Genomic DNA, 23,002 nt, shown 5'->3' on the forward strand with positions numbered 1-23,002 from the left:
TAGTTCAGTGCTGGAAAACACTGCAAGTGGCAAACTGGCTCTGGCTGGGATCATTGTTTTGGGGTTTTTTTAAAACAAACTTTATTTAAAAATATTATTTGTACAAATCTGTCTTGATTTAGGTGGTCCCCAAGATGCTTTTCCATGGTTTGCTGAGCAGAGAAGTGTTTTCATCAGCAGACTTGCTAACCTACTGAAGAGGGCTTTAAACTAGAATCGTTGGGGCAGGGTGATCAAAGCCCCCAGATACAAGTACAAGCCTTCAGGGCAAGTGAAGCATTAAATACCTCTACACAAAAGAGAAAAAGGGGCAACATCTGGAAAGCAGTATAGTCTAATGCCCAAAGCATGGGAAATAAGGTTTTAGATCTTAAGGCAGTGATGGAAGAGGCTGATTTGGATTTAAAGGTGATCACAGAGAACCATGACTGGGATACAGTTATACCAGGCTATAATCTGTTCAGGAAAGACTGGGTAGGAAGAAAGGGAGGGGAAGTAGAATTATAGGTTAAAGATAATAGTAAAGCCACACAATTGCAAGACCTACAGGGTAAGGAAGAGCCCATGTGGATCAGTCTGGAAAGAGGGCATGGCAAATGTATTTATATTGATGTGAAATGGACAGAGATTTAATTGAAGACATTCAAAACATAGCTGTGAAAGGGGAAGTGCTACTAATAGGTGATTTTAATATGCCAGATGTTGATTGGGGTATCCCCAGGGGTGTGCTGGTAAATTTTTAACAACAGGCTCTTTCTCCGGACGTAGCCAGCTCTGCATTTGGAAGGGCCAGGGGTGGCCGGGGGGGGGGGGCAACACTTGCCTCTCTCTCCTCCCTCCCTTCGTGCGGGCACGCTAGGCATACCTTTGCTGGCAGCCACTAAATGGACTGCCACCACTCCCAACGTCTTGCTCTGAGCAGCATGCTGGAACTTCTCTCACATGCTCGAGAAGTCCCAGCCTGCTGCCCAGAGCTGGAAACAAGGAGCAGGGAGCAGCAGCAGTCTATTTACTTGGCTGGCAGGGCTCAGCATCCCCACCACCAGCAAAAATAAAAGATAATTCAGCAGGGGGCCCAAGCCCACATTTTGGGAGCCAGTTGTTAAAGTAGCCATGGAGGGCCCTACTTTAACAACCGGCTCTTGTGAGCTTGTGAGAGCCTGCTCCAGCACACCACTGGGTATCCCCATTGTGGGGTGTTTTAGAAGCAGGGAGATCCTGGATTCTCTACAGGCGAAAACTATTCCAGAAGTTAGTAATGGAGCCCATGCGAGATGGGGCCATAACGGCTTTGTGCTTACAAATGGGGAGAGGGTTTCCGATGTTATAGTGGGTGATCATCTGGCATCCAGTGATCACCAGATGATGTTTAATATTAAGATGTTTAATAGGTGTGGAGAGGCTTCGTTCAAAAGTGAAGGTTCTAGACTTTAAAAAAAAAAAAAAAAAAGAACTTTATTCAGATGGGGGATTACCTCAAAGAATTGTCTGGAGAAGTTGGAAAGCAGTGGGCAAAACTGAAAGGAGCTATTGTAGGGTCAACAAACCTTTTTGTAAGGAAAGTAAATAAAAGAGGAAAGGGAAATGGGACTTGATAGACCGCCTTTCTGAGGTTTTAGCACCTACATTCAAAGTGGTTTACATAGTATATACAGGTTCTTATTTGTACCAGGGGCAATGGAGGGTTAAGTGACTTGTCCAGAGGTGGGAATCCAACTCAGTTCCCCAGGATCAAAGTCCACTACACTAACCACTAGGCTACTCCTCCTGGGACAGACTTCTATGGTCTGCGTCCTGCAAACAGCAAAAGATGGAAAGAAGATTCACCAGATCCAGCATGGGGGAACCAAGGCCGATGCTGGACAGGGAACGGGAAATGGGACTTGATAGACCGCCTTTCTGAGGTTTTTGCAACTACATTCAAAGCGGTTCACATATATTCAGGTACTTATTTTGTACCAGGGGCAATGGAGGGTTAAGTGACTTGCCCAGAGTCACAAGGAGCTGCAGTGGGAATTGAACTCAGTTCCCCAGGATCAAAGTCCACTGCACTAACCACTAGGAGGCTGCACTGGTTCTCAAAAGTAGTGAGATCGCAAAAAGGGGAAGACAGGCAGCAATATCTGGAAAAGCGAAGAGAAGCTAGTACAGTAGTCAGCAAAACAAAGATGCAAATGGAAGAAAAAAATAGCAAATATGGTAAAATGGGGGGGGGGGGGGGGGACAAGATATTTTTTAGCTATGTCACTGGTAGGAGGAAGTGCTAAAGTAGCATTGTGAGACTCAAAAGTGAAGGGGAGGAATATGTAGACGCTGATAAAGTGGAATTACCTAACAAATATTTCTGTTCTGTGTTTACAGCTGAAGGGCTGGGAGCAGGACCGCAGAAATAGGAATAGAGGGGTGGTAGTCCTTGAATGATATTCAGAACACTGTGTTTGTGAGGAGCAGGGCTAAACTAAAGGTGGACAGAGGGATGGATGAGGCCAGATGGCATACATCCAAGAGTACTGAAGGAATTAAGGAACTTCTAGCAGCTTCGCTGACTGACCTTTTCAGTGCTTCTCTAGAGTCAGGTTTGGTCCCAGAGAACTGGAGAAGAGCAAATGTGGCCCTCCACACAGAGCCGCCGAGAGGGGGGGCAGCCGGGCCTCCAAGGGAGGCCCGGCGCCGGGGTCAGGCCGCTGGCGCTGCAGTCCCCGGTCTCACCTGCCTGCCTCCTCAGCTCCGAGCCCCCTTCATTCAAAGCGGCAGTCGCAGATCGCGTCTCTTCTGGCCTTCCCTCCCTGTGTCCCGCCCTCTCGGAAACCAGAAGCTACATCAGACGAGGGTGGGACACAGGGAGGGAAGGCCAGAAGAGACGCAATCTGCGACTGCCGCTTTGAATGAAGGGGGTCTGGAGATGTGGAGGCAGGCAGGTGAGACCGCTGACTGCAGCGGTGTGGGGCGGCAGTGATGGGAGCGGGGAAGCAGAGGCGGGACGGCCTTGCCCCAGCCTAGTCTCTCAGCGGCCCTGCCTCCACAAAAGAGGAAGTAAGGAAGAGGTTGGGAACTACAGGCCAGTAAGTCTGACTTCAGTGGTAAATCCAAATTTTAAAACAGAAAATAGTCAAGATTTTGGAATCCAATGGATTACTGGACCTGAGGCAACATGGCTCCACTAGAGGCAGGTGTTGTCAGACAAATCTGATTAATTTCTTTGACTGGGTGACCAGAGAGTTGGATCGAGGGAGAGCGCTAGATGTGATGAATTTAGATTTTAGCAAAGCCTTTGACACAGTTCTACATAGATGACTAATAAATAAACTGAGTGTCCTCAGTATAGGCCCTAAAAAGTGACTGACTGGGTTAGGAACTGATTGACTGGAAGGTGACAGAGGGTAGTGGTAAATGGAGCTCATTCTGAGGAAAAGGAGGTAACCAGTGGTGTGCCGCAAGGTTCGATTCTTGGGTTGATTCTTTTTAACATGTTTGAAAGTGATATTGCTGAAGGTCTCTCTGGTAAAGTTTGTCTTTTTGCGGATGACACCAAAATCCGCAATAGGGTAGACACCCCTGATGGTGTGGATAACATGAGGAAGGACCCAGCAAAGATGGAGGAATGGTCTGGAATCTGGCAGCTAAAATTTAATGCTAAAAATGCAGGGTCATGCATTTGAGCTGCAAAAACCCGAGAGAATGGTACAGTTTAGGGGGTGAAAAACCTTTGTGCATGAAAGAAGAGCGAGACTAGGGTGAGATTGTATGTGATGATCTTAAGGTGGCTAAACAGGTAGAAAAGGTGACGGCAAAGCTAGAAGGTTGTTTGGGTGCATACGGAGAGGAATGGCCAGTAGGAAAAAGGAGGTGATGATGCACCTGTATAAGACTCTGGTCAGACCTCATTTAGAATATTGTGTGCAGTTCTGGAGGCGCACCTTCAAAAAGATATAAACAGGATGGAGTTGGACCAGAAGATGGCTTTGTCATAAAGCATATGGGGACAGACTTAAAGATCTCAATATGTATACTTTGGAAGAAAGGAGGAGATCCATGATCTCTTTATCTCTCATACCCTTCATCTGCTTGCCCTAACTGAAACCTGGATTTACCCTGAAGACTCTGCTTCAGTTGCGGCCCTATGTCATGGAGGTTATCTCTTCTCCCATACTCTTTGCTCAGTTGCTTGCGGAGGCGGTGTCGGGCTACTACTCTCACCCTCCTGTAAATTTCAACCCATTCTTCCACCTCAGTCTCACTGCTTTTCTTCCTTCGAAGTCCACTCGATCCGTCTATTCGCTCCTCTACCTCTCCGGGTAGAAGTCATTTATCGACCCTCTGCTAAATCCCCCTCTTCCTTTCTCACTGACTTCGATGCCTGGCTCTCCTTCTTTCTTGAACCTTCATCTCCTTCCCTCATTCTTGGGGATTTTAACTTTCATGTTAATGACCCCGCTAACTCTTATACTTCTCAATTTCTTGCCTTAACATCCTCTTTCAATCTTCAACTGTGCTCTACTGCCCCTACTCACGAGAATGGCCACTGTCTTGATCTTGTATTCTTCTCCGAATGGCCACTGTCTTGATCTTGTATTCTTCTCCAACTGCTCACCCTCCAATTTCCTTGCCTCAATTCTTCCCCTATCTGACCATCATCTTTTAACTTTCATGCTTAGACACCCTACTCGTCAGTCCCGTCCTATTCTAACCAACACGTTTAGGAATCTACAGGCTATTAACCCTACTACCCTGTCCTCCAGTATCTCTAATCTTTTCTCTATTGCTATATCAACCAAGTCCGTCAATGAGGCTGTCTCTTCCTACAATACTATTCTGTCATCTACTCTGGACACTCTCGCTCCTCCCGTGTCTCGTCCTGTAAAACGTACCAAACCCCAGCCTTGGCTGACCCCTACTATCCACCACCTACGCTCTTGTGCCCGCTCTGCTGAATGCCTTTGGCTTAAATCTCGTGCCCATGCTGACTTCATACACTTCAAATTCTTGCTGACCTCCTTCCAATCTGCTCTCCAACTTGCCAAACAAGATTATTATATCCAATTGACTAACTCTATTGGTTCAAGTCCTCGACGTCTCTTTGCCACACTAAACTCGCTCCTCAAAGTGCCTTCTCCTCCAACTCCCCCTTCACTTTCTCCTCAGACTTTGGCTGATTACTTTCACGATAAGGTTCACAAGATAAAACTTGAATTCGCAACCAGCTCTCCTTCACCCCTTCTTCCCTCAGTCCACTCTCTCAACCTTCTTACCCCTGCCTTCTTTTCCGAAATCACTGAAGAAGAAACTTTACTTCTTCTTTCATCCTGAAAACTAAACACCTGCCCCACTGACCCTATCCCCACTCATCTACTCAACACTATCTCTCCTGCTGTCACCCCTTTCATCCGTCATATCCTCAATCTGTCACTTTCCACTGCGACTGTCCCTGATGCCTTCAAACATGCCGTAGTCACCCCACTCCTCAAAAAACCTTCTCTGGATCCTTCCAACTATCGCCCCATCTCCCTCCTCCCTTTCTTATCCAAGATACTAGAACATGCTGTCCACCGTCGCTGCCTCGATTTTCTTTCTTCTCAAGCTATTCTTGATCCACTCCAATCTGGCTTTCGCCCCCTTCATTCAACTGAAACAGCACTTGCTAAAGTCTCCAATGATCTATTCCTGGCTAAATCCAAAGGGCTCTACTCTATCCTCATCCTTCTCGATCTTTCTGCTGCTTTTGACACTGTTGATCACAGCCTACTCCTTGGCACGCTGTCCTCACTTGGATTTCAGAACTCTGCTCTTTCCTGGTTTTCTTCTTATCTCTCTCAGCGTTCTTTTAGTGTATACTCTAGTGGATCCTCCTCTTCCTCTATCCCGCTCTCAGTAGGTGTACCTCAAGGATCTGTCCTAGGACCTCTCCTTTTCTCCATCTATACTTCCTCCCTTGGTGCCCTGATCTCAGCCCACAGTTTTCAGAGTGGCCTAGTGGTTAGGGTGGTGGACTTTGGTCCTGGGGAACTGAGGAACTGAGTTCAATTCCCACTTCAGGCACAGGCAGCTCCTTGTGATTCTGGGCAAGTCACTTAACCCTCCATTGCCCCATGTAAGCCGCATTGAGCCTGCCATGAGTGGGAAAGTGCGGGGTACAAATGTAACAAAAAAAAATATATCACCTTTACGCTGATCCCAGATCTACCTCTCCACACCAGAAATCTTGGCAGAAATCACATGCTCAGGCACAATCCTTCCACAGAAGTACCCCCACGATGAAAACTAATAGTGCACATGAATTTACATGCTATTAGTTTTGATCATGAGGACTTTAATCCCCCGTGCTGTTCTGGGGATAGTTTTCCAGGGCTGTTCAGAACAGCACTGGGGATTTGATCATCTGGACCAGGGAGCATATCTCACTAGGTTTATGCAGTAGGACTCCTGCTTGGAGTTTGTGACCCTGCACCCCTTTAGGGTACTGTAGCCTCTTCTGAACCTCAGTGAGTGGTGGCTGAGGGTGTCTAAGGATCATTGAGGATATATAGAAAAATCCAGTCAGCAAGAGCAGCAAACCCTAGTGGGTGATGGAAAGACCTGTGGCTGACAGCATGGAACAGAACAAGGTCCTCCAGGCCTTGCGTAACCCTGCTTAGCCCCTTAATTTGCAAGGTCAGAGGAGACTTAGAGAGCTGGGGCTCCCTAGAAGTATCATGGTTTGGGAGAATAGCCACACTGAAAATGAACATTTTTGTCTTGCGTGATGTTTCTCTTCCAGGTCCTCCCAGTGCAGGTATCTGGCAGGGTAATATCGAGTGTTCAGAATAGTATAATTAAATTTATATGGCATAATATGGAGTGGAGGAGTGGCCTAGTGGTTAGGGCACCAGAGTTGGCCAGTTCAAATCCCGCTGCTGCTCCTTGTGATCTTGGGCAAGTCACTTAACCCTCCATTGCCTCAGGTACAAACTTAGATTGTGAGCCCTCATTGGACAGAGAAATATCCAGTGTACCTGAATGTAACTCACCTTGAGCTACTATTGAAAAAAGGTGTGAGCAAAATCCAAATAAATAAATAATGAGAGGGAGGATGAGAGGATCCCAATACTCCATTACCTTAGGGTTGCTTAGGCCAAGATGGCAGTTGAGTAGTTCCTTGGGTGCAAACTGAAATAGCTCATGGTTAGTCCAGACAAGCTGGGACACTTGATGGGACTTCCTGGATGCTTATGAGCGCTTCCTCTGAGATCAGCCAAACGTACTGCGTACTTTCTTTCAATGGAACAGAATGAGTAAAATACTCGACTTTCAGCTCTCTAGATACATCCCCATGGGACCTGGAATTCATGTTAAAATAAGTACCTGGCTTTGATTTTTGTAACATTTTGATATCGTGATGTGACAGCTCAAGATTGGGGTTTTTGGAGTTATTTCTCTATTCAAATGTGCAATGATTGACTGAGAATGAGACTAAACCATACATCTTTTGATCCATGCTGGTCTCTGATTTTCTGAGCACCTTTTTCACCACCTATTTAAGCTTTTACGGGCATGACACTGCAACGTGCTGTGGGTTATTTTTCAAGATTCTGGACACGCGATTAGGAAGGTGTTGTACACATAAGCAGCATATCAAGATAAGCTTGGAAATTCTTTTTAATCGGGCAACTGGCAACAAAATCATTTGGAACAATTTCTGTATCTTTCTGCAGGATTTTCTCTTTCTTCATACATAGTCCAGAACAGTCACGTCCTAACTGTTCCGTGAGTAACACTGTTCTTGTCCTTAACTCTTTTATCTCAGTGTCTGGTATTCTTGCATCGCTCTTTTTATCTGTGGGTACAGACATAGGCGCCCGGTATAAGAGGCTTGGACAGGCTAAGCCCTCCCCTGCTGTGCTCTGAGAGGTTTAAATTGTTGATTTACCTCCATCCTCACAGCAGGAGCTGCAGTGAAAGCCCTCTAGCCTCCTGTAACCAGTTGTAGAAATTGGTTTATGGTTTGTTTACCTTACTGCTGGGAGAGCAGGGGGAGGGGGGGAGTTGGCTGGGCTGCCAGGGAGATATTTTAAGGAGGATGACTTCCTGACCTGCACTGAGAACAGATAGCAGCAGATCGGACAACCAGACAACAAAGGTAGAAAAGATCATTTTATTTTCATTAGTGTTTGGAATATGTCCACTTTCAGAATCAGGTGCTCAACATTAAAAGTTTATTTTATTTACTTATTTATGGCATTTTATCCCACATTAAACATGAATTAGGGTGTTTTGTGCTCTACATGAGAATTGTGATGATTATGATCCCTTGTTTCAATATTGTTGACGGTCTGCATTTTCCGTATGGGTGGTATATTGGTGTATTAGGTTCTGCCCAGGGTAATATTTATGGTACAGTAAGGTTCTGAGTGTGTTTTTGCACAAATTTGTGCATAGTGTTTTGCAGTTGAGCGATTGTGGTTAGAATATGCTTTGAGCAACCACTTTATTCTTTGACATATGATACATATCTAATATCTAAATTTAATAATTAATTGCGACTTTTATTTTTATTTATTTATTTATTTCTGTGTGTTATCAGACAATTATGGATTTAAGCTCCACCCCTGGCCCCACCCCCTTTAGACTCCCCAAACAGTTGGCCACCGACTGCCTATGGTTACAGATATGGCCCAGGAAAGTACAGCTTCTCGATTCGCCACAATTCTATTACAGGGTCATACACCCCCGATATTTAAAACCATGTAACCAATCAAGAATGGCTCCTGGCTGCTTAAACGGCACTTAATCGTCTATCCAGCAAAATTTCCTCAGGAGATAGTCCCAGTTATTCAGGAATCGCCAGCTAAGTTTGTTGGCCTAAATAGTACAAATATCTTTGGTCGGTTTAAGCTTAACCAGTTAGCACTGAATATCGGCTTTGGTCAATTAAATGTAAACCGGCAAAAAAATTGCCAGTTTAGAGGCCCTTTTACTAAGCCGCATAGGGCCTATCCAGCTTATTTTCGAAAGAGAAAGACACCCATATTTCGACCCAAATCGGGAGATGGGCGTCTTTCTCCCCGTGGGCGCCCAAATCGGTATAATCGAAAGCCGATTTTGGGCGTCTCCAACTGCAATCTGTTGCGGGAACGGACAAAGTTGACGGGGCATGTCGGAGGCGTGGTGAAGGCGGGACTGGGGCGTGTTTATCGGCCGAGGAGAGATGGGCGCCCTCGGCCAATAATCGAACAAAGAAGGGCGCCAGAAGCGAGAATGTGGGTCACTTTTTTCTGGACCCTTTTTTCTCGTGAACAAGTCCCCAAAAAGTGCCCCAACTGCCCAGATGACCACCGGAGGGAATCGGGGATGACCTCCCCTGACTCCCCCAGTGGTCACTAACCCCCTCCACCCAAAAAAAAAAGAACTTTAAAAGCTTTTTTTTTCCCAGCCTGTATGCCAGCCTCAAATGTCATACCCAGCTCCATCACAGCAGTATGCAGGTCCCTGGAGCAGTTGTTAGTGGGTTGCAGTGGACTTCAGCCAGGAGCACCAGGCCTATCCCCCCCCTACCTGTTACACTTGTGCTGGTAAATGTGAGCCCTCCAAACCGCCCCCAAAACTCACTGTTCTCACATCTAGGTGCCCCTCTTCAGCCATAAGTGGTATGGTAATGGTGTAGAGTTGTGGACAGTGGGTTTTGCGGGGGGATTTGGGGGGCTCAGCACCCAAGGGAAGGGAGCTATGGACTTGGGAGGTATTTTAATTTGTTTGGTAATTGTTACAAGGGCCCCCTCTGGTGCCCGGTTGGTGTCCTGGCAGGTGAGGGGGACCAGTGCACTACGAATCCTGGCCCCTCCTACGACCAAATGCCTTTGATTTGTTCGTTTTTGAGCTGGGCGCCTTCGGTTTCCATTATTGCTGAAAAAACAAAACCGCCCAAATCCGATGCATTTACCCGGCACAACCGTATTATCGCAAAAAAGATGGACGCCCATTTTTTTCGAAATACGGTCTGGACCGCCCCTTCATGTACCCGTCCTCGGAGATAGACGCCCATGGAGATGGGTGTTCGCGTTCGATTTTGCCCTCTATGCGTGCCCAACACATACGAATTCGGAACTACTGCCCGGGCTACCTTGTGGCGTGCAGTGCTAACCGGACAGTAATTGCATTGTACGCGTGCTGACGATTACCGCCCGGTTAACGTGCGAGACCTTACCGCTAAGTCAATAGGCGGTGGTAAGGGCTCAGGCCCAAATGGATGCGCACCAATTTTCATTTTGCCGCGTGTCCAATTTCAGCCAAAAAAAAAGGCCATTTTTGCAGCCACGCTGAAAAATGGCTGGGTGTGTCCAATACACGTGTTTACAACAGCACAGGATATTTTGTCAGTGCACCTTAGTAAAAGGGACACCGAAGTTTGTCAAACCTAAATAGCAGAAGTATTCTTTGGTCGGTTTAAACTTGGGTGGGCCTAGGGAAGAAGTGGGTGGGCACCAATTGTTCTCCTCCCCCCCCCCCCCCAACCACCGCCCAAAAATATCTCAGCTGGTGGGAAAACGCTTCTTTCCACCTTGGCAGTCTGCAGCGGGCATGCGCTGAAAACTGAACATGCGCAGACGCCGGTACCATGGAGAGTAGCGTTTTCGTTACCATCTGGAGGAAGCCTTCAGCTGGCCGAGCTTGGGATCCCACAGCTACCACTAAACGTGTGCTACTGTTGGGTGGGCCCTGGCCCACCTGTGGCTACGCCACTGGTTTAAACCTGGGGCGTATCTGGACTCCGGCGGTAGGGGGGGCCAGAGCCAGAGGGAGGGGGCACATTTTAGCCCCCCCCCGCCACCACCAACCCCCCCCGCCATTGTCAGAGCCCCCACCGCCACCAATGACTCTCTCCACCCCCCTCCCGCCGCCAACCCTCCCCCGCTGCCGTTGCTTACCTTTGCTGGCGGGGGGCCACAACCCCCGCCAGCCGAGGTCCGCTTCCACCTGCCGCTGCCTTAAAAACTACTTCTTCAGCCGGCGGGGGACCCCAAACCCCCGCCAGCCGCCCCGAGGTGTTTAAAGTTCATCTTCGGCCTCCGTGGCCGTGCTGCTGTTGATAGGAGCTGTTGAATCCACTTCGGAGTCTGACGTCGTTGTACGTTGTACGTGCTGCGACGTCAGACTCCGAAGTGGATTCAACAGCTCCTATCAACAGCAGCACGGCCACGGAGGCCAAAGATGAACTTTAAACACCTCGGGGCGGCTGGCGGGGGTTTGGGGTCCCCAGCCAGCAAAAGTAAGCAACGGCAGCGGGGGAGGGTTGATGGCGGTAGGGGGGTCCAGGGCAAAATCTGCAGGGGCCCAGGCCCCTGAGGCCCCACGCGGATACGCCCTGGTTTAAACTTAACCAATCAGCACTGAATATCGGCTTGGCCGGTTAAATTTAAACCGGCAAAAAAAACCCACCTGAATATTCGATGCCAGTTACCAGAAACGGCCTAGAATTCAAGGTCCAGGCTGATCGCTGACCGCAAGAGTTAGCTGACCTTCCTCCCGTGGTCTAAATATCAGCGTCATCCTGTTTATGTAGCTTCCGGTGGCTGAGACATGCTTTTTTTTTTACCTCAGCGCTTCACACCCAGTGATATGTGACCGTTCCCAGTTCAGTGGTACAAAATCTGTTTTGGCAATTTTTTTTTTTAAATCTTGGCTTACTCTCTGTGTTTCCTACTGTATTCATACTTCACTCAGTTTTTTTTCTTTGACTGCTCTTCTAATTTTCTAAAGAGGTTTCTTCCTGTCTATTTTGCAAATTCTTTTGCTTCTTTTCCTCTGTGAGCTGATTAACTCTCACTCCTTCCCCTCCATTTCGTTTCTCTAAGTTTAAGGATGGAAATTGACTCTGGGCATTCGCTGTTGTATTTTCAGCACTTTTTTTTCAACAGTTGGATGTTTTGACCCTAAGCTTGCCTGAAGGCCCAAGATGATAGCTCTATTCTGTAATCTTTTTCTATAAGGCCCATATTCTTTTGGGATACAGAGAGGGGCATAATTGAACGGCGTCGGCCAAATAGCTGGCCGGCCATCTTCGAGGCCGGTGCTGTAAGTGGGCGGAGCCAACCGTGTTTTCGAAAAGATGGCCGGCCATCTTTTTTCTTCGCTAATACGATTGGGCCCGGCCAAATGTCAGAGTTCGTCGGGTTTGAGATGGCTGGCATCAGTTTTCGGCCATAATGGAAAATAACGCCAGCGATCTCAAACCCGGCGAAATGCAAGGCATTTGGCCGTGGGAGGAGCCAGCATTTGTAGTGCACTGGCCCCCCTCACATGCCAGGACACCAACCGGGCACCCTAGGGGGGGGCACTTCTAAAAATTAAAAAGAAAAATAGCTCCTAGGTGCATAGCTCCCTTCCCTTGGTTGTTTAGCACCCCAAATCCCCCCCCCCCAAAACCCACTCCCCACAACTCTACACCATTACCATAGCCCTAAGGGGTGAAGGGGGCACCTACATGTGGGCACAGTGGGTTTTGGAGGGCCCCCATTTACCACCACAAGTGTAACAGGTAGGGGGGATGGGCCTGGGTCCACCTGTCTGAAGTGCACTGCATCTACTAAAAACTGCTCCAGGGACTTGCATACTGCTATCAGGAAGCTGGGTATGACATTTGAGTCTGGCATAGAGGCTGGCAAAAAAGGTTTTTTTTTGTGGGTGGGAGGGGGTTGCTGACCACTGGGGGAGTAAGGGGAGGTCATCCCCGATTCCCTCCGGTGGTCATTTGGGGCTCCTTTATGAAGCTTGATCGTGAAAAAAAGGGACCAAGTAAAGCCGGTGAAATGCTCGTCAAGCCTGGCTTTTCCCCCCCCCCATTATCAGGCGAAACGGGCCATCTCGTGAGCACGCCCCCGTCCCGCCTTCACTACCCTACCGACACGCCCCCTTGATGTTTCGCCGGCTCCGCGACGGAAAACAGTTGAACCCGGCCAAAATCGGCTTTCGATTATACCGATTTGGCAGGGTTCAGGACATCGCCGGCCATCTCCCGATTTGTGTCGGAAGATGGCCGGCGATCACTTTTCGAAAATGAGCTGGAGAGTCACAGTTCTTATAATTTACCCGAGGATGGAACTTTCTCATTCTTCCATTCATTTTTTAAGGATCGTTATGGGGTTAGTCACAACATACAGAGTGCAAGTTGAACGATAACCTGCAGCTTAGCTCTGTTTTGTTAAAGCACTTTTCAATATCAGTTTCAGTCTTCTACAGGATTTCTTTGACCATCCTTTTGCTCAGTATTTTGTGCCTTCTTCCTCTCTTTGAATACGCTTTCCTGTTCAGCCTCTGCTATACTGCAGTCTTCAGTCTTATACTTTCATTTGTCCTTTTGTTTTCCATTAAGGTTGCCTTTTCACATCTGTCCAGCCCAAAATTCATTCTGATGTCATCTGAGAAACTCATCAATGCTTGCAGTTGTTCCATCGAATTGTGATTCAGGGACCATAAAGCTTCAGCTTACCCAAACATAGTAGGTGTGAGGTTATCTGGGTTACCTCACGAGTGTGCAACTTCTTATGAATAAACCTTTAACGACACTCAGAGCATGAAAATATATTTCACAATTGTAGACATCTCTTCGGAGAGGAGTATTACAGGTTCGTTTTGCCTTTTAATATATATTTTATATATGTTTTGAAGAGAGGAGACCTAAGAGGATTGTGTTTTGATATTTCCCTTGGAGTACACATTCCGAGTTACATCTTCCGAGGTTACAAAGACCCCTGAGGCAGGCCATTGGGCCGAAACACGGCCGTGTCGGGTCATTTTTATGTACATCATTTTTTAACTTTTATTTTTTAAGTCAATAAATATATCATTGTTGGTATCCTCATCCACTCTCCTCACTTTTTGTTTTATATTTTTTTCTCTCGCATGTAGAATGTGAAAATGGTCCGTCACCAGTGCGTGATCTTCGGTGGTTTCCGAGATATTTCTTTTTAAAGAAACTTTTACCACATTCAGAACATGAAAAAGGCTTTTGAACACTGTGTAATTTTTGGTATTGTGTAAGGTGTGTCTTGTGAATATTTTTTTTTCTCTCGCATGTAGAATGTGAAAATGGTCCGTCACCAGTGCGTGATCTTCGGTGTTTCCGAGATATTTCTTTTTAAAGAAACTTTTACCACATTCAGAACATGAAAAAGGCTTTTGAACAATGTGTAATTTTTGATATTGTGTAAGGTGTGTCTTGTGAATATTTTTTTTCTCTCGCATGTAGAATGTGAAAATGGTCCGTCACCAGTGCGTGATCTTCGGTGTTTCCGAGATATTTCTTTTTAAAGAAACTTTTACCACATTCAGAACATGAAAAAGGCTTTTGAACACTGTGTAATTTTTGGTATTGTGTAAGGTGTCTTGTGAATATTTTTTTTCTCTCACATGTAGAATGTGAAAATGGTTCGTCAGCAGTGTGTGATCTTCGGTGGTTTCCGAGATATTTCTTTTTAAAGAAACTTTTACCACATTCAGAACATGAAAAAGGCTTTTGAACAATGTGTAATTTTTGGTATTGTGTAAGGTGTGTCTTGTGAATATATTTTTTTCTCTCGCATGTAGAATGTGAAAATGGTTCGTCAGCAGTGTGTGATCTTCGGTGGTTTCCGAGATATTTCTTTTTAAAGAAACTTTTACCACATTCAGAACATGAAAAAGGCTTTTGAACACTATGTAATTTTTGGTATTGTGTAAGGTGTGTCTTGTGAATATTTTTTTTTCTCTCACATGTAGAATGTGAAAATGGTTCGTCAGCAGTGTGTGATCTTCGGTGGTTTCCGAGATATTTCTTTTTAAAGAAACGTTTACCACATTCAGAACATGAAAAAGGCTTTTGAACACTGTGTAATTTTTGGTATTGTGTAAGGTGTGTCTTGTGAATATTTTTTTTTCTCTCGCATGTAGAATGTGAAAATGGTCCGTCACCAGTGCGTGATCTTCGGTGGTTTCCGAGATATTTCTTTTTAAAGAAACTTTTACCACATTCAGAACAGTAAAAAGGCCCATCGTCAGCGTGTGCTGCATGGTGGGTTCTAAGGTTTCGTTTCTGAAAGTCTTCTTTCTTTTTTTTAATGTTTCAACGGTTTTTATTGATGATACAGCGCTAAACAGAATCATGAAATGTAACATTTTTTCCATCGAAATATCACATTGTAGTTATATACAGACATCTGAACTACCATCATCAACATTTTATCAATTTCTCCCGCCCCCCCCCATCATCCTCGCCTTATCAAACCCTATGCAGGAACTTAAAGAGCCCAGAATACACGTACAGTATCTTAGTCAAAAACATAACCGTACCAACAGCCACTACCCCTGTAGCACGTATCTAATAATTTTACACATTGTCCCCAAGCATCCCGTCACCCTCCTCCCCCACCTTCTAGCAACCCACTGACATTTTTTTAAATCAAACTCAGGACATATATATAATTTGTGGTCTGTGTAAATTTATTGATCAAGTATTAGTATATTCTTGCAAATATAAGTTTTTCTCACTAACAGGAACGTGAAAACAGTCTACCAGCAGGGTGTAATTTTGGTGTCTTATGAGATCTTTCTTATGAATGTATCTTTTATCACATTTAGCGCATGAAAGGAGTCTTTCAACATTGTGTAATTTCTGGTGTCTTGTGAGGTTCTTCTTAATGCTGAACCCTTTACCACATTCGGCACATAAAAATGGTCTGCCACCACGAGGAACACTTTGGTGGTTTCCAAGATCTGGTTTCAGAAAGTCACTTTTAATCACACTTAGCACGTGTAAAGGGCTGTGGTCTTGCACACGTATGTCATTTTTGGTGTCCTCTGAAGTTGTCCCTATAAATGAACGTTTTGTCACACTGAGAACATGAAAAGGGTCTCTCACCAGTGTGTAATTTTTGTTGTCTTACGAAGAGCCACTATAAAAGAAACCTTTACCACAGTCAGAACATGAAAATGGTCTCACATCAGCATGCATTTTTAGGTTTCTCTGTTCTCTTTTTTTAATATAATTTTTTATCATAGTCAGGACATAGAGCTCGTTTATCATCCAAGTGAATTTTCTGATGAGACATTAGCATATCTTTGCATACAAACATTTCCTCACATTCAGTACAAGAAAATACTTTGGCATTAATGTGAAGTTTCTGATGTGTTGTAAGTCTTTCTTTATCAATGTACCCATTACCGCATTCAGAACATGAAAATGGTCTCTCACCCGTGTAATTTTTGATGTCTTATGAAATACGTCTTCCAAAAAAAACCTTTACCACAAACAGAACATGAAAATGGTCTTGGGTTGATTTTTCGCTGGTTTCTGAGTTCTCTTTTCCAAAAGTATTTATCATACTCGGTAGATGTAACTGGTTGACCATCTGTGTGAACTTTCTGATGAGACATTAACATAGCCTTGCAAATGAATTTTTTTTCACATTCAGTACATGAAAACAGTTTGGCAGGAGTGTGTTGTTTCTGATGTCTCATAAGGTTTTTCTTATGAATGTATGTTCTACCACAGTCAGTACATGAAAAGGGTCTCTCACCAGCATGTAATTTTTGATGTTGTAGGATGTGGGTCTTCTGAAAGAACCCTTTACCACAGTCAGAACATAAAAACGGTCTCACCCCAGGGAGACTGTTTTGGTGATTTCTAAGTTTTCTTTTCCAAAAGGAGCTTTTATCATACTCGGACCATGCCACTGGTTCAGGACCTGTCTGAATTTTCTGATCAGACAGTTGCATATCCTTGCAAATTATTTTTTCCTTACGTTCAGAACATGAAAATGGCTTCTCACTGTATAATTTTTGGTGCCTTCTGAGGTTTTGCTTCCGACTGAAGCTTTTACCACATTCAAAACACAAAACTGGTTTCTTTTCGTGGAATTGGTGGTATCTTCTGAGGTGATACTTATGAATGAACCTTTTTTCACATTCAGTACATGAAAACAGTTTGGCAGGAGTGTGTTGTTTCTGATGTCTCATAAGGTTTTTCTTATGAATGTATGTTCTACCACAGTCAGTACATGAAAAGGGTCTCTCACCAGCATGTAATTTTGATGTTGTAGGATGTGGGTCTTCTGAAAGAACCCTTTACCACAGTCAGAACATAAAAACGGTCTCACCCCAGGGAGACTGTTTGGTGATTTCTAAGTTTTCTTTTCCAAAAGGAGCTTTTATCATACTCGGACCATGCCACTGGTTCAGGACCTGTCTGAATTTTCTGATCAGACAGTTGCATATCCTTGCAAATTATTTTTTCCTTACGTTCAGAACATGAAAATGGCTTCTCACTGTATAATTTTTGGTGCCTTCTGAGGTTTTGCTTCCGACTGAAGCTTTTACCACATTCAAAACACAAAACTGGTTTCTTTTCGTGGAATTGGTGGTATCTTCTGAGGTGATACTTATGAATGAACCTTTTATCACATTCAGAACATGGACATGGTGTTTTAACTGTGTGAGAATTTGGATGCACTATTAAGTATGATTTACTATCAAAGCTTATTCCAAACATGTCGCTGAGAAATGATTTTTTCCCTTTCTTCTCTCGCTGGTGGAGGTTAGAAGGAATTTGCTCATTGTAAACTGGGACGGTTGTGTCTCCTTTACGAATTGCTTTGTGAAATAACAAGCAAGATTTCCCATCAGAGCATCTTCCACCGGTCTCGCACACAAAGGGTTTCTTCCCTTTCCGATCGAGATTAGAAGCCATTTGCTCACCGTTAATGTTTTGGAAGGATCTTTTTGCTTGAAGGTGTCTCTGGTAAGTTTCAGAAATCATTTGATCGCTGTTAGTTTGGAAAGCTTTCTCTCCTCTGTGAATTCTGTTGTGAGATACCAAACATGATTTCCTATCAAACCTTCTTCCACAGATGTTGCATACAAAGGATTTCTTCCCTACCCCGTCTCTCCGATGCAGGTTAGACGTCATTTGATCATCGTTAATGTGGAAGGATCTCTCTCTTCTGTGAATTCTTTTGTGAGTAGCCAGACTTTTTTTCCTATCAAATTTTCTTCCACAGGTCATACAGATAAAGGGCTTCTTTATTTTCCCATCTTTCTGGTGGTCGGTGGAGTTTGTGAGCTCCCTATCACTTCTCTCACACTCGGTGACTCCATCAGACGATTCCCTCGCAAGATCTCTCTGCTCCTTCTCCAATTCCTTATCGTTCCTTGTATTTCTCTTCTCAGTCTCCAGCAAAACAATATTACTGATAAATCCAGATTGTCTTGACATTGGTTCCACTTCTGTACGACCTTTTTCTCGATCTCCTCTCTCTCCCTTTCCTGTGTGACCTCTACACCTGCTGAACACAAGAATGCATCAGTCATGTAGTAGTGAATAAGAAAATTATTCTATTTGTGACATTTATATCACACTTATCCCAAACAAGTGAGTTCAATGAGGCTTACAAAAACAGTATAGGATACATAACAAAGAATAATGCATGAGAAAGTAATTTGTTGTAAGAATCCAATTTTACAATACAGTATCATAAGCTTACTGGGATAGCTATGAATGTTTAACATTTAGAAAATCTGTTATGAATGAGAAATTGTACATGAAGCACAGAGAAAGTTAATGGTAAATAGAGCAATAACCAATTCATGTAATAATTAATTGTTTGAGATATGGTCGTTCTTTGTGAGGGTTTGTTTGAATAGAAATGATTTGAGGATTTTGCGGATTCTAGTATATTCCTACATATTTCTTTATTTTGGGTGCTAAGGAGTTCCATCATTTGGTTCCTAGGTAAGTGAAGTCTGCAGAGTGGACAGTTTTGGAGATAATTTTTTTGCAATTTGGGAGGTGTAGTCTGAGATAGTTTCTTGCCTCATATTTAGTGTTTCTTTGAGGTAAGTTTATTAATGGTACCATATAGTCTGGAGCTGTGCCATTTAGTATTTGAAAGATAAAGGTACATAATTTGAAAGTGATTCTCGCTTTGATGGGAAGCCAGTGTAATTTGATTTGTAAAGAGGAGGCACTTTCAAAACGAGAGATTTTGTATATTTATTTATTTATTTATTGCATTTGTACCCCACATTTTCCCACCTATTTGCAGGCTCAATGTGGCTTACAGAGTAAGGTTATGATAAAGTCAATACATGATTTAAATACAGTTGATCATAAGCTGAGGTATAAGAGGATTTAGATGGACAGGTGTTAGTTAAGGTCGTGTGAGAGGTGTTTTTGGTGTACTTGGGTGGTTTAAGGAATGATTTGTTTCATTGAGGATGACTTTTGTAGGCTTTGTTGAAGAGGTGTGTTTTCAAAGCTTTGCGGAAGCTGGTTAGATTGTCCATGGTTTTCAGGGCCTTGGGTAACGCATTCCAAAACTGTGTGCTTTTGTACGCAAAGGTCGTAGCATAAGCCTGTTTGTATTTCACTCCTTTACAGCTGGAGAAGTTCAGATTGAGGAATTTGCAGGCCGATCTTTTGGCGTTTCTGGGCGGTAGGTCCACTAGGTTTAACATATAGAGTGGGGCATCTGCGTGAATGATTTTGTGTACGGTCGTGCAGATCTTGAACTCAATTCGTTCCTTGAGCAGAAGCCAGTGCAGTTTCTCTCTTAGGGGCTTCGCACTTTCATATTTAGGTTTTCCAAAGATGAGTCTGGCTGCGGTGTTCTGGGCTGTTTGGAGTTTTTTAATGGTCTGCTCTTTACAGCCTGCGTACAGAGCGTTACAGTAGTCCAAGTGGCTTACTAATGACTGTACTAGGGTGCAGAAGATGTTTCTTGGGAAAAAAGGTTTTATTCTTTTGAGTTTCCACATCGATTGGAACATTTTTTTTCGTTGTATTCTTCATGTGGGTATCGAGTGTGAGGTTTCGATCAATGGTGACTCCAAGAATTTTCAGATTTTCTGAGTTAGGAAGTGTGCAGTGGGGTGTGGTTATAGTGGGGTAGTTGTTTGTGTTGTATTGGGAAGTGAGAACTAGACATTGGGTTTTTTCTGCATTATGTTTTAACCGGAATGAGTCCGCCCATGAGTGCATGATCTGGAAGCTCTGGTTAATCTCGTTGGTTATTTCGTTTAAGTCACTCTTGAACGGGATGTAGATTGTAACATCATCGGCATATATGTAGGGGTTAAGGTTTTGATTGGCCAAGAGTTTGGCTAGTGGTATCATCATTAGGTTGAAGATTGTTGGTGAAAGGGGGGATCCTTGAGGAACTCCACATTCCGGTGTCCAAGGTGGTGATCTATCAGTATTCGTTGTAACTTGGTAGGATCTGGTGGTAAGGAATCCTTCAAACCATTTGAGAACTGGGCCTCCGATTCCGAAGTATTCTAGTAGGTGTAATAGTATTCCATGATCCACCATGTCGAAGGCACTAGACATGTCGAATTGTAATACGAGTATGTTCTTGCCGGTTGCAATTGTTTTTTTGAATGAGTTCATTGCAGACACTAGTACAGTTTCAGTGCTATGATTTGATCGGAATCCTGACTGGGACTTGTGTAGAATTGAGTGTTTGGTCAGGTATTCCATGAGCTGTTTCGTCACTATGCCTTCCATCAATTTTGTAGTGAGTGGGATAGAAGCGACTGGTCGGTAGTTGGTTAGGTCCATTGTGCTTTTCTTGGCATCTTTTGGTAACGGAGTGAGTAGGATGTTTCCATTTTCCGTGGGGAAGAGACCGTTTAGGAGTCTATAGTTTACTTGGTTCGTGAGGTCTTTTTTAAATTGTTTGGGTGCGGCGCTTATTAGGCTGGTAGGGCAAATGTCAAGTTTGCATTGAGATCTGGCATATTTTCTGAGCCAGTGTGTGAGTTCATCTACTGAAATTAAGTCAAAGTTGGTCCATGATCGATCAGCTGGGTATTCCCCGGGTATTGGGTCTAGGCATTCAAGGATGCTTGAATACTCAATAGTGTTACTTGGTATCATGCGTCGGAGCTTTGTGATTTTTTCATTGAAATAATTTGCTAGGTTGGTTGCCGATGGGGTGTCTCTGCTGTTCAGGAGATTGTTTACAAGTGAAAAGAGTTTGTGCGTGTCCTTGTAGTTTGGTCCTATTATAGTTTTGTAAACGCCTTCAGAAAATGGAAGAAGGAACCGTCTGAAAATAACAAGAAGCAGCATAAGGAGTGTCAAAGCAAATGCAAGGCACAGATAAAGAAGGCCAAGAGGGATTACGAAAAAAAGATAGCATTAGAGGCAAAAAAACATAGTAAAATTTTTTTCGGTATATTAAAAGCAGGAAGCCGGCAAAAGAATCGGTTGGGCTGCTGGATGACCGAGGGGTAAAAGGGGCGATCAAGGAAGACAAAGATGTAGCGGAGAGACTGAATGAATTCTTTGCTTCGGTCTTCACTGAGGAAGATTTGGGTGGGATACCGGTGTCGGAAATGGTATTTCAAGCGGACGAGTCGGAGAAACTTACTGACTTCACGGTAAACCTGGAGGACGTAATGGGGCAGTTTGGCAAACTGAAGAGTAGCAAATCTCCTGGACCGGATGGTATTCATCCTAGAGTACTGATAGAACTGAAAAATGAGCTTGCGGAGCTACTGCTAGTGATATGCAACTTATCCTTAAAATCGAGCGTGGTACCGGAAGATTGGAGGGTGGCCAATGTAACGCCCATTTTTTAAAAAGGCTCCAGGGGAGATCCGGGAAATTATAGACCGGTGAGTCTGACATCGGTGCCGGGGAAAATGGTAGAGGCTATTATTAAAAACAAAATTACAGAGCACATCCGAGGACATGGATTACTGAGACCGAGTCAGCACTGCTTTTGTGTGGGGAAATCTTGCCTGACCAATTTACTTCAATTCTTTGAAGGAGTAAACAAACATGTGGACAAAGGAGAGCCGGTTGATATTGTGTATCTGGATTTTCAAAAGGCGTTTGACAAGGTACCTCATGAAAGGCTACAGAGGAAATTGGAGGGTCATGGGATAGGAGGAAATGTCCTATTGTGGATTAAAAACTGGTTGAAGGATAGGAAACAGAGAGAGTGGGATTAAATGGGCAGTATTCACAATGGAGAAGGGTAGTTAGTGGGGTTCCTCAGGGGTCTGTGCTAGGACCGCTGCTTTTTAATATATTATAAATGATTTAGAGATGGGAGTAACTAGTGAGGTAATTAAATTTGCTGATGACACAAAGTTATTCAAAGTCATTAACTCGCGACAGGATTGTGAAAAATTACAAGAGGACCTTACGAAACTGGGAGACTGGGCGGCTAAATGGCAGATGACGTTTAATGTGAGCAAGTGCAAGGTGATGCATGTGGGAAAAAAGAACCCGAATTATAGCTACGTCATGCAAGGTTCCATGTTAGGAGTTACGGACCAAGAAAGGGATCTGGGTGTCGTCGTCGATAACACGCTGAAACCTTCTGCTCAGTGTGCTGCTGCGGCTAAGAAAGCGAATAGAATGTTGGGTATTATTAGGAAAGGTATGGAAAACAGGTGTGAGGATGTTATAATGCCGTTGTATCGCTCCATGGTGCGACCGCACCTTGAGTATTGTGTTCAATTCTGGTCGCCGCATCTCAAGAAAGATATAGTACAATTGGAAAAGGTGCAGCGAAGGGCGACTAAAATGATAGCGGGGATGGGACGACTTCCCTATGAAGAAAGACTAAGGAGGCTAGGGCTATTCAGCTTGGAGAAGAGACGGCTGGGGAGACATGATAGAGGTATATAATAATGAGTGGAGTGGAACAGGTGGATGTGAAGCGTCTGGTCACGCTTTCCAAAAATACTAGGACTAGGGGGCATGTGATTAAACTACAGTGTAGTAAATTTAAAACAAATTGGAGAAAATTTTTCTTCACCCAACGTGTAATTAAACTCTGGAATTCATTGCCGGAAAATGTGGTGAAGGCGGTTAGCTTAGCAGAGTTTAAAAGGGGTTGGACGGTTTCCTAAAGGACAAGTCCATAAACCGCTACTAAACGGACTTGGAAAAATCCAAAATCCCAGGAATAACATGTATAGAATGTTTGTACGTTTGGGAAGCTTGCCAGGTGCCCTTGGCCTGGATTGGCCGCTGTCGTGGACA

At 44.4% G+C, this 23,002-nt stretch overlaps 1 protein-coding gene across 2 annotated transcripts in view; it reads right to left on the minus strand.

Moving 5' to 3' along the window:
* Nucleotides 1-15,172: 15,172 nt before the first annotated feature.
* LOC115463175 (gastrula zinc finger protein XlCGF26.1-like) overlaps nucleotides 15,173-23,002 on the minus strand; it is a 34,442-nt gene continuing 26,612 nt past the window's right edge. The window contains exons 3-4 of one of the 2 annotated variants that reach the window (XM_030193439.1): nucleotides 17,397-18,284; nucleotides 15,173-16,900 (exon numbers count right to left, since the gene is read on the minus strand). In XM_030193439.1, the coding sequence (XP_030049299.1) occupies nucleotides 16,195-16,900; nucleotides 17,397-18,217 (1,527 nt within the window). In that variant the 5' untranslated portion in view covers nucleotides 18,218-18,284 and the 3' untranslated portion in view covers nucleotides 15,173-16,194. Of the gene's footprint in view, nucleotides 16,901-17,396; nucleotides 18,288-23,002 lie in introns of both variants that reach the window. The other variant, XM_030193450.1, reaches the window with a different exon arrangement.

This window comes from Microcaecilia unicolor, chromosome 1 (genome assembly GCF_901765095.1).
Source record: "Microcaecilia unicolor chromosome 1, aMicUni1.1, whole genome shotgun sequence".
Lineage (NCBI taxonomy): Eukaryota > Metazoa > Chordata > Amphibia > Gymnophiona > Siphonopidae > Microcaecilia > Microcaecilia unicolor.